The 12,854-nt window shown below is 39.3% G+C and overlaps 1 protein-coding gene across 1 annotated transcript in view; it reads right to left on the minus strand.

Moving 5' to 3' along the window:
- Positions 1-12,854, minus strand: part of cdh8 (cadherin 8) — a 73,337-nt gene that overhangs the window by 13,362 nt on the left and 47,121 nt on the right. The window contains exons 4-6 of the mRNA XM_057334585.1: positions 8,195-8,314; positions 5,739-5,906; positions 5,446-5,633 (exon numbers count right to left, since the gene is read on the minus strand). Coding sequence (XP_057190568.1) covers positions 5,446-5,633; positions 5,739-5,906; positions 8,195-8,314 — 476 coding nt within the window. The remainder of the gene's footprint in view (positions 1-5,445; positions 5,634-5,738; positions 5,907-8,194; positions 8,315-12,854) is intronic.

Below are 12,854 nucleotides of genomic sequence, written 5' to 3' on the forward strand. Positions count from 1 at the left end.
TATTCTCTGAGGCAATTATCCAATGGGAAGATATTATTGAAGCAGCGGATAAAATACAATTTGGGAATTATTTGTACTCCAGGATAAATATTTGTGATTTCTGTTTATGTAAACGGATGAAATAAGCCCACCTGCGTAACATGCTACGGCGAAGTGATGAAGAGTGCATAGAGCGCTCTACATAGAGAGCTGCTGTTCTGGTCAATTCCTCCCTGACAATTTCCATCCAGTAAAAATGTCCTGGCTTTCCCTCTCTCCATGGCCATGCCAGACTGATACAGTGATATTCCGAATCACTTCTCTTTTTTCCAACTGTTTTACTAGAATAATGGGCTCAAGTCACCGTTTGCACTTTGACAAAACTAAAACAGACCCGACTACTGAAGAGAAACCAAGAAGGAACCGGCTGTGGGAGTCAGGAGAAATGTTATAATGAAAAATTTACAGTATGTGCTTATGTTATCAAAAAAAAAACCCCGTCCCACTGGGGAGGTCACACGGATGCTGAAGCTGGGCCGAGAGCAGTCCCAGCTGGGCCGGGGAGCAGCTGGAGTTCCTCTATCAGCGAGCTTTGAAGTCACAGTGGTTGACAGCAGGGCACCCGTATGAGAACAGCCCATGTACCTCTGTGTGCTGCAGTGCTGGAGGATTTTGGGAGGACTTTCCCCTCCTTAACCACCACAATTATGCCGAAAGAAAGGAAAACACGATGCTCCTTAAAAAAGCATCGAGACCACTAAAACACTTATAATACACTGTATTACAAAATTTACATCGAAAATTTGTACTCTCTGTTCTCTGTTTTCAAAGTTTTATTTCTAAAGTGAAACAATATGAAAAATATTTTTACCAAAATAAACACAAGTAATATTAATAATAACTGTCATGCTTCAATGGACACAGAGATATTTTCAGAACACTTAGTTCTACCTCTTCCATGACCACTTTATTATTTGGCAATTATAATAGTTTTTCGCAAACTCTAGATGAGTTATTACCAAGTTATTTTTGTAATGTAATGACTTCTTTTGTGACACCCTGCTATATAGGCTAATATTCCGCAGAGATTTTTGTTACGGTTGAGTGGCGCGCATTTGCTCTATTCAAGTAAAATAAATTGTCTTTCATTTGCCACATACACAGCACTTAAACAGTGAAAAGCATTTCTTCTGCAACTGTCAACTTCAACTTAAACTGTGCCTTTATTGCGTAGTTGCATAATAAGACAATCAGCTTGTAAAAATGAAGTTAGAATAACAATAAAATGAGAAGATGCACACACATAGTGCATGAGGTAGAACTGATAAGTGCTCATGACAGATACATCGTCAGTGATGAAATGAAGTATGTGTTTTGGAGTAAGCTACTGCAGTCACTTGGCAGTGTCCTTGTTAGCAATCCAGATCGCCTGAGGGAAGTAGCTGAGCATTGAGACTATAGTAGTCTTGCCCTGACCACAGCTGTGTGAAGAGGCTGTTGTTTAGGGGTGACTGGGATGCTTAACATTTTTCCTGGCCTTGGTCTTGCTTTTTCTGATGTACAGTATGTTTTGCAGTTTGGAAAGATCACCTGGTGGTACCCTGAGCTGACCGTATCACTTTCATCAGAATCTGCCTTGACATCCGAGATGGTTGGGGCTTCTTTACTTGCTGGTTTATGTAACATGTTCTCTAAACTATGAACACCCAGGTACTTGACATTTTTTCATTCTGTCCACAGCGTCACGATCAAGAGATGTCTGTGCACCTTCCCAGTTTTCTACTGAAAGCTATCAGCACCTTAGTCTTGCTTACTTTCAGTGCTGGAGAGGAGGGTATCAGGTTCTTCACCTTAATGGGGTACTGCAAGCTTTCTTACTATTAGACCCACCACTGCAGTGTCATCTGCAAACTAAAATGTCTGAGACGAAAATATCACCACTTTGCAAAGGTGCCTTTTCTCACCCTTGCCAACTGGGGTCTCTCTTTCAGGATGTGCAGGTACATGCGATGTTCCCGGCTTTTCACCTGTGGTCTACAAACACCATTCACACCCTCCCGAGCCCATGTGTGATAGTGTTGTGTGCAGAACAAAAGTGATGGCATATGCAGAATTGGATAACTGCATTCCTCAATGCAAGAGTGAGGAACGAAAATTCTTTAAGAAAACTTCATGTCTACAGGTGAGAGACACCAGGTGGCAACCATTACGATCAAGGTGGATTTCATTATTTCCAGCACAGGATAACACAATAACAGATGTTTTAAAACTTTCATATATAAGAGACTGGCCAAGGAAAGGACTGAAAATGATAGCGAACACCTATCCGCACATGCCGTGCGGATTTGCCCAGGGATTCCATCTGGTCCTGCAGCATTTCTGGTGTTCATTCTTTTGAGAGACCTGTTCAGCAAGCCCGAGTGTGCTTTCCACCTCAATGGACTGGAGTTTCACAACCGTGATAAATAAATACATGCTCAGAAGAACATCACAGACATTAGTGTAGGATCTACAACGTGAAGTAAGAAAGCTGGTTCTAAATACTTTTGCACACTGCTCAGTAGAGCTTTACAACCAGACGTTTCCAATTGATGTAAAATCCTGAACAAGCTGCAGTCTGGCTCCTTGCTTGCTTAGGAAAAGGTCAATGTTGTACAAGAACATTGAATTTTAGTGACAGCTTTTAGAGTTTTATTGCTCAAATGTAAAAAATGGATAGAGAGAGAGAGAGAGAGAGAGAGAGAGAGAGAGAGAGAGAGAGAGAGAGAGAGAGAGAGAGAGAGAGAGAGAGAGAGAAGAGAGAGAGAGAGAGAGAGAGAGAGAGAGAGAGAGAGAGAGAGAGAGAGAGGGGGGAAGACAGAAAGAAATAAGGAAAGGTGCTAAAAATTTAGCATCTCTCAACAACGTACTAGAAATGATAGCATTTTGTTGTAGTTCACTTCAGGACGCCATGAAAGTGCAGCTTTGCATTTTGGCACAACTGAAACAAGCCTCTCTCATTACAGACACAGCAAATCTGTTCTATCTAAAAATATCATGCCAACACCTCCTTCTTTTGATAATCATGCATGCCATTTAACTCTCTGCTCTGCAACTGCCATATTTGCATCCCTACGGGTCTCTGTTTCAGCACTGTTTGACAATGGCTGTCCCCTGACCTCCATCATTTCCAAAAGAATGCAATTTGTGCTTTCATGTGTCTATTGCATGCATACAGATCAGTCTGACTGTAATTTGTTTACCCTGGATCTTTTTACTCTGGATCTCATGGACATCTGTTTCGAAATCTCTAACTCACCCCCAGCATGGTTTGAGAGTGTTTGTATACAGGACACATTTACAACCATCAAAGATCAGCAGTGGGGGGCATATAGTACAGCATCCCTCTCCAACACCTCCATAACCGCCTAAAGGGGGCAGGGGAGAGATGAAAGCGTGGATCCCTTTACAACAAAGCGGTATCTGGACTGCCTGAGCCTGTGGCATCTCAATCAGATCAATATGTTTAACCTTGCTACAAAGGCTCTTTGGTCATGCCATTCAATATTTAGAAGCAGTTAAACTAAATTTTAATTGTTGGAGAAGGCTGCGACGGGCAACCCGGTACAGATGATGATCGGCGCATGCTGGCTCGGCCCCAGCGCCTGGGGAAAATGAGTGTTCGAGCACAGTGGCAGGTGCAAAAAATGGAGGAAAAATAAGGGTTGTGTGCGTTACAAGCTTGTTCTGCTCTCCTGAACTCCAACGCTGTCTGGAGGTATAGAGGTTAGCGGGGAGCGGGCTGTTGATTGCCTGTTTTCCTCATGCAATGCCATCCATCATGCTATTAGCATTGTAGACAACAGATTCCAGGCCAAGTGCTATGGGAAGAGAAGACGGAGAATAACAGGCACACAATTACACATTCTGCTTATTTATTTATTTCTAGCTATGCCTCTGGATCTTTTTTCTGCCTTTCTTGTTCGGATTCTTTGTCTGCCTGCTGTTTGAGACCATATTCATTTGACAATGCACACACAGAATTAGGAAACTGATGAGGGAGAACCGGAATCGCTGACTATGTTCATATTTTAATATCACGAATGAGCTAGAGTAGTTAAAGAGTGAATATTACAATGTCCTTAAATTTTATTTCATGCAGTGTGTAATGTTGCTGTGTGTGAATTTAAGCAGTCTGCCAAGTTGAACCAGAAGCCAGAAGTGAACGAATAACAAAGTTATTAGCTTATAAAAAAGGTAACCGACTCTGAATCACGCGAACGAGTCGTCTGTCGTTCTAATTTCAGTTCCGGGTCGGATTTGCGTCACTCTGTATAATGCCCGCCTATGTTCCATTTGGGACACTGCACGCGGTAGACCAATCACAGCAGACTAGACCATCTGACCAATCAGATCAGAGTAGGCTGACAGAAAGGAGGGGATTAGACAGATGAATCGTCGAAAGATTCATTTGAGAGTCAGTCAAGAAGTAAGGTAAGAATAACTGCCTATTATTATAAAATAAAAGTGTTTATACACCATGTGTGTACGTAAACTTGTTGTTGGACACTCCATAAACCAAAGTAGGATCTTAAAAATCACAAAATATTTACTCTTTCATAATGTATAAAGTATGTAAATTGTGCAATTTATATACTGTACGAACGGTGCCTTAAATTTATGTTGATCATATGCACAAACAGTCAACATTTTGCAATATTTTGATATGTTCCGTATTCAAAGGTCTTGTAAAATGTTACATGTTTTCTGATGCTGTTTGTGTGGCATTGTTGCTGCACAGCTGCAGTGTAGATGTTCCTGTAAGATAAAAGAGCTTCATTGTCCCCTCATCCGCTCTGAAGGGTTCTTCATTTGCATACAATGGCCATTCCATATGCAAATATACGCCGCTACACAAGGACTGAGATTGGAACGAAGGCAAGTCAAGGGGTTTTTAAGTACAGTTCTCCAATCTCAGAACACCTAGACTGCAGTTTTTTTCGGGTTTCAGTGTAGTTTTTAAGCCAAGTAGGGCTTCATTTGTACAAGAACAAGATCCTGACACATAATTTATATAAATTCCTTCAAAAAAGAACTTGCAATCAACAACGATGCTTGCATTGTGTGGATTTTAACAATAGCGTTGTAGTTGTGATGATGCACGCCGGTTCCTGCCCAATTTTCATAGGCAATTCCTGCCCACCCCAATTCTTAAGAAAAATCCTGCAACTATGTCAAAGAGTTAGAAGTTATACCTCTGAAATTCCCAGTGGCTATAAAAAGCACTCCAGCTTCTGTAGAGGAAGACAACAAGCAATACAAAACGAGAGCTCCTGCCTTTGCAATATTAACAGTCATTTGTCATCGGTAATGAGCCACTTTTCATATTTTCCACAATACGCAGCACAGCGTGACAATCCTATAACTGACAGTTTACAACTGTTCGACAGTCCCTATGGCACATTAAACCTATTTTTTCGGTCTTACCTTCTTGAGTCTGAGGATTCCCTCCTGAGTCTGAGCATCAGTGACAATCTCAAACACGTCCCGCTCGTCTCCACCTATGATGCTGTAAGTTGATTTTGCATTTTCCCCGATGTCTCTGTCGTTCGCCTTTACTCTTCCTCCAGGCTTCCCGATGCCGAGATCCTCAGGAATATTGAACTCATAAGAGCCTTTAGAGACCAACAGGTACAGGAAAGTATAAGATCTGGTCTATAAGGTGAGACACAACACAACACACTGAAGATATATTGTTTGCAAGTGGGTGTGGCTTTTACCTTTTGTGAACTTTGGTGGGTTATCGTTGATATCAGTAAGAGTGATGGTCACAGTAGTGGTTCCTGACAACCCACCCATGTGGCCTCCCATGTCTTTTGCCTGAATGACAATAAGATACTCTTCCCTCATCTCACGATCCATCCCTGCCAGAGCCACCCTAACAATTGCTATAATAGAATATCACAAAATATAGTTAATTTGACTTAATTTACATAGATTTGTTTTTGTCATTACTAAATCAAAAGATAAATAATAAAATGAATGAAAATACAATTAAAAACACCTTTTTACATTTTGTATACAATTACACACGATCAAACATTCTAAGAAGGCCCTAAAGATTGAATCACATGCTATTTGTCTATTTATCCACATTCTTGATCTATTAAAAAAAACACATAGGGTAACCTTTCACACTCAAACCTTTAAATCGTTATCTGTCTCTGATTTATGATATTAATGTTGAAATGTGATGCTGAAATCAATGACTGCATGCGATCTGTTTGCTGTTGGTGCAGCACCTCTCCTGTCCTTGACACCTTGGCCAGTTTAGTGTGTGCCACGCATTGCCTGTACCGCTTTTATTTGGCATTGCAAATGAGCTTGTTTGTTTGCTGCGAACTTGTGGAAGCACCTGGAGTCATTTGTATGCTGAGTGAATGTGAATTATGCTGTCTGTCTCTTATAATCATTAATATTACACGTATGCACATTCATCGACTCAAGAAATAAAAAACAGCAAAACACCCACAAGTAAAATACCCCTCCATTTTAAATAAAGCCGAGTGTGTATATATATTTTGTTTACTAAATGTGTTCCAAAAGCCTCTGGACATATTTTTACATTTATTGTAGATGTTTCGCCGTTCATCCGGATCGCTTCATTGACAGATGCAGAATGAGATTTCCCACCATTTAAAGCTGTTCTTTTATCTTTATCCCAAGGGGTTCGGCCCAACACAGCGACTTTTTTACCATTAGGAAAGCGATTCCCACAACAATTTGCAAGTCTTATGATGCTTCGATGTGTGATAAGCTTAAATCCTGGGAAACAACCACCATTCTGTTGAAGTGACAAAACATCCTCAAAAAATAGAAACAAGATATTTTACAATGACCAGGATGACTCAAGGGTATTCTATCGAAAGAAATTGTGTTCAAGACGCAGATTCCATTAGGCCTGAATAATTTACAGCGTGCATGCATTGTTTGCTAAACTTTTCATGCTGCTCTTACTATATGTCTTTGTTTTTTGTTCTGTCATGAAGATCACAGTCTTCAATTTAGTAAAAGGCCACGATAAGTTTAACTATGGAGAAGTTAAGATGCTCTGACTGAAATGCGTGTGTCATTGCTTTTGAGGTCTCTACGCACACTGTCAATACTCTGTCATCCTTCTTCCTTCATTCAATTCTCATCCTAATTCATCATTAACTATTCAAATGAATTCCTGCCGATCAGAGAAGCAGGGCGAGACAAACATTCATTTCCATAGGTATTTGGAGGTTTACTTTCCATTCATTTATTTATTTTTTACGTTGCCAGCCATTAACCAAATAATGAGTATAATGTTTACTTGTTTATCAAACGTGTCTCATTTCCTGTGAGGTGTTGAAAGTGTCAAATGCTTTCTTCCCTTTACCTCTTATTTTTCATTAACATTCATTAAAACATCTGGCTCACTTGAATAAGCCATCTGCATGTGTTCAGTAATCACGCAAACCGTGCACACAGCACCTCAATTTGGGCTTTCGTACCTTCTCTCGACCATTTGCATTCTCAGACAAAGCTGACAGCAGCGGTGATTGAAACGCGCAGGGTTATGAAACCGACAACGTGTTCTCGTAAAAAAAAGTATTCACTTTTAAAGTCTGCTTACTTAATATGCACATACAATTTGGACAGATACAGGACTTGTTTATTGTCTGTTGTTTTACCAAATTACGAGCTGTTCATTTCCATCTCATTGCTTATTAATGTGATTTCACCATTATTTAATCATGTTGCTTACAGACGCACTGTTAACAAGTCATCTGAAAATGCAATTAGGGAAAAAACAAAGTCAAGGTTGAAAAAGAAGCGGAATGCAGATGGAATTCAAAGATAGGCCTGTCATTTAAATCAAAAAGGCCTAAATTACTTTGTGCGCCATTACGGAACAAAACCGGCATCTGCATGCATATGCGTCCTTCAGGTAAAATGATCTTGTTCATTTAGTCTTTCTCTAATATTTATTTCCAACCTCCAATAACGATGATGATGATGATGATGATAAACGAGTGAACGACTAAAACTCTTTTTGGCACATGCGGGGGCATTAATCTCACCCCTTTTTTTAAGCCTTGAGGTAGTATAACAATAAGAATTTGAAATAATTGTAATGACTCATGACCATCTGGACATTGCGAGGTGACTTATTTTTATGGCAACATAGCTAAAGTCTGTAAACACTTACCAGTGGTTTGGTCGATGGAAAAATAAGGTTGGCCCTCCAGAATACTGTAGACCAGTTTGGCACTGTTTCCATAGACTGGATCATCTGCATCGGTTGCTGTTACTCTTGTAACTGATGTACCTATGGAGCAGAGAGAAAGAGAAGAAAAAATCTTCAATAAACAATTTACTGCGAATAAACACATAAATCGTGTCCATTTTACGCACTTGTTTTCTTTGAGAGAAAATATTTCTTCTTTGTAGCCCTGTCTCAATAATACCCCTGGCCACGGTGTGAGAGCTTTTCCAGAATAAACTCATAAAAGTCGGTTTCGTTGCTCAGCTGTGCACAAGCGCTCACCCATGCTGTGAGACTTCCACACTGGAAAAAAACATCACCGCTCCAGGACTTAACAAGATCAAAACAAAGAAAGTCAGACAAACAATCCCTCTTCATTAACCCATGGCTTGGATGAATTCAGAAGAAAGGAAGAAAATGAGAGACAGAAACACACAAATGAAAGTGAGACGGCAAATAAGAGAAACTGAGGGGCTTATGCTAAACAGTTCGCTGACAGTGCAGATGGTTTGGTAATTGTTTGTAAAGCATGTTCCACAGCACTCTGACAGCTTGGTAAAAGTCCGACCAGTAAGCGTGCCTGAGCTGCAGCTACAGGTATCTGGAGCTGTCAGAAACGGAGTGAAAAACATGTGCGATGAAGACTGGAAAGTGCACAGCTTGATTTAGGTCCAAGTGGAGGAACATCCCTACCTTCTCCTGAAGGAACAAAGGAAAAGCTCTCAGTTCTGAACTCCAGTGAGGAGAATGTAGTGGGTTTCTTCAAGTGTGAATAAGACCTACCTCCACCAAAGGCTTTTACAAAGAATATTGACTGTATATTTGATTTTTTTCTCACATACACAGACAAACAGTATTGAGAAATGCACATGTTTCATATACAGTATATTTATAAAGATGCAGAAAATTGAGAATATTCCAAATGTTCATTTAATCAGCATTTATAGATGTACTGTGGCCATTCCAGTCCAGAGTTTCAACAAAATCAAACCTCAGGAGTGACATAAAGTCATTCAACAACAATATGAAAGACTGACAGCATGACAAGACACAAGAAAACTGGGATAAAAATCAAGGTTATCACACAAAAAATATTTTTGAACTTTTCATAAATACATGTACAAATATTACTGTTGTATTGCTTAAAAGTGAATATGAAATTGTTTTCTTTGCAGGATTTCAGGTCTGAATACAATAAAATACAATACATACCTATACATATATCTATTTTCATTTTTTATTTTAATTAGTTCTGTGTCTATGTACATTGGTTGCACATATTGAAGTTATGTTTTCTCAGCATAATTTATCTATGTTCAAGTTGCCCAAGTTTTTATGTTTGTTAAACAAACATGATTTTTATATAGAAAAGGTTCATATTTTGAGTTAAAGCTCAACTTTTTTAGTTAATGTGACATAAAATTTTCATTTATCTTTGTTTTTGAAGAAAACTTTGTTTTTGTTTTGAAAAAAATGTAACCGCCCACTACCTAAGCATAGGGACCACTCTTCTGAATGATGCTAACCACAAAACTCAAAAATGTAACAAACTCTTCTAAATCTCAAAGATAATGAACATTAAACACTAACAAGTATTTCTCTTTACTAAAAACACAAAAAACCCAAGAAAAGTTCTCTCCAAATGCAGTCTTATGCAAAGCATGCTGGGAACTGGAAATCCTCTGCCCAATTGTATGTGAACATAACACAAATCATCCATGAAGTCCCAACTTGAATGGATTAAGTTACATGACTGAACATGAAAAAAATTATTTTGTGACAAAATCTTTGGGTTGTTTACAGATAACGTTTGCTCTCCTGTGCATGATGCGATATTGTAGTATTTCTGTATGATTAATGACGGTTGGTTCACGTCCTTGAGTGCCCAAGCATGTGGATGATATATGATCATGGAAACATGAGCGATTCACTCTGTAGGATATCTGTTACTTGACATATATTACTTCCTTTCACTCAATTGGATTTCTGTTATTTGACATACTGCGTTGTGTTATCAAATGTTTCAATTACATTGCATTATGAGCGTATATCAGTGTCTGTGTGGGTTCCCAGAATGCCTGAGCTATAGTCAATGACAAAATAATCTCCATTCTTACAGTATACTATCACTTCTTCTGCATTGCCCTGGGGAGGTACTACTTCGAGTTAGACAGCTGATTCATGCGTAGATAAAAGCAATCTCTTTATCTTTGTCCAAGACTGGTATATTTTTCTATATTTACTAAACGTTTTCTCTCAAAAGCTGCCTTAGAGGCACAGAGATTAATAAAAGCATTACTGTTAACTTGTGGAGTGCTGAAAGGCGCTTGATAAAGTGGTTGTCTCTATCCGTCGCTGCTGTGTACTGGACAGCTGTTAAAAAAACATAAAGTTGAAACATCAAGCACACCATCCAAAAGGGCACATGCAGTCTTTAATCTGTTTTACCACTGCGGTGCTACATAAAAGAGGAGGAAGGAAACATCCAGTGATAAAATATACAAGCGAGTAACACAATCTGTTACGCTCTGAGAGGGAGGTCATTTGAAAACAACGTAATGAAATTTTGTAATGAATGCCTTTGCAGTGAAAATAAAGGAATGTGCACCGCATTAATAAGTTTAATGACTGCCTGTTCACAGGACAGGGGCCACTGTGTTAACACAGGGCAACTATGGGCCAATGTGCTAATTGACAGAGGGAATTTTATTTCCCCACCTCCAGCGGCAAGAAATCTACACATACAGCATTTTTTTGCAGAACACAGTTATGCAGCATATCGAATAAGAACTAATAAACGAAGACAACCGTTCTTAAAAACAGTGGAGTCAGTGAACCATGAAATAACCCCAACCCCCCTTGTGCAGAAGTGAAATTTGCCTCCCCTCCACTAATAGAGAGAATGAGGGATTTGAAGAGCTGTCTATTGTCAGAGCTCCAAATCAGTACAGAGTGGCCTGTACTTGTAACGTATTACGCGACAAAGTCCAAGACTCCGGATGAGCACCGGATGGCTACACCCTTGGGTGGCAGACACTTTCAGAAATTTAATTCTGAAAATATTGTTTCTCGCTACATCCAACAGCTGTAAAACTGTCACGCTGACAGTGCCATCAAAGATTATAGTGAAGACGAGAGAGATTTCTTTGAAAGAAACGCGAATCTTTTATAAGGGTCCCTGACAAACTTCAAAAAGAATTATGATCACATTGACCCAGTTGTTTGGGGGATGGAAGCGTAGCTTGCTTTATACAAGTCTGCCACCCATTAATCTAAATATTGTGACATTTCTTCCATCACATTTGGGAAATCAAGGGTGCTTCATTGCCTTTTCAGCCATGAGAGTTGTTTGGGTGATCTCGAAGAGAACAGCCATAAAAATCGTATTTGTGTCTGGAGAAATGTCAACTCCATGCTTGAAACGCTGCAGTGGGGCATTGGGCCTACTGAAAAAAATAAAGGGAAAGTGTGCTTTGTACTTATTGCATACATGGATACAGTGAAAGGAAATCAATACCAAACCTCCTTATGAATTCAGGTTGGGGTGGGTATTGGATAAACAATGAATGCTGTATCGTCAGTTGTATAATGACAGAGATTTAGGACACCAGGTTCTCCTGAAACACAAGCTTGTATTGTTTGAATTAAAGGTCTCCATACATCACGAGCTCAGAGGCAAGATTTTCTCCTCTATGTGTCAAGGGTTTAATGCATATTCATGGAACAACTGAGTAATATGGAGAAAGCTTCACCCTGAGCAGGCCACCACATGTCCCCGGGGCCGGCCCGCTTTCAAGCTGTTTACATCTCAGTGCATTTGCTCCTATAGCCCTGAGCCATGCTGTGCTTCTCCACGGTTCTGCCTGTGGTTGCATCATTATCTGCCGGCATATTCACGCTAGCTTTAGTGCTGTCAGACTTGCGGTTCCTGAATGGTGTGAATAGTTTCAAGGTAGGATAATAATGTACTTGTGAAGTCATCTGTTGAAGGTCTCTGAATGTTGTGAAGTTTAAATGGCATGTCTCAAAGAACACATACTGTATCACAATCTTGACTTTAGCTCATACTGAATATTCTGAAAATTAAATACATGGTGTTTTGCAGACAAATGAAGATGTCAAGTACTGTATAGCTGTGATGTTAATACTAATTAATATATGCAAATTGAAAAGCATTTGTCAGAAATGTTGTTATGTATGTATGAGAAAAGCAGAATACAGAATGAATTGTAATCCCTATTAGGGAACTGAGATGTAACACACTCTGACTCATATGTATGCAGTATATCAATTGTGGCCCTAGAGAAAATAAAATAAACTTGCATTGATGTCCAAATTACTTAACTCAAAGCGTAAAAACTGGCATATTTGATGTAAATTTGCATTAAATTGCATTATAAAAAGTTTTATCCAACACAGATATGCATAAAATGAAACAGTGCTCAAAAACATTTCTTATTCTTAAAAACACAAGCTAATTTTATAGACAAAATATCCAGATGCCTCGGGGCAAGCACGTTTGGCAGTAATAAGAAACATAAAAGTCCATAAAAATGTAACTCCAAAAGCACCTAAATCAAAGTCAGTCATTCTGGTAAGATGG

Source organism: Triplophysa rosa, linkage group LG1 (assembly GCF_024868665.1).
Source record: "Triplophysa rosa linkage group LG1, Trosa_1v2, whole genome shotgun sequence".
Taxonomy (NCBI): Eukaryota; Metazoa; Chordata; class Actinopteri; order Cypriniformes; family Nemacheilidae; genus Triplophysa; species Triplophysa rosa.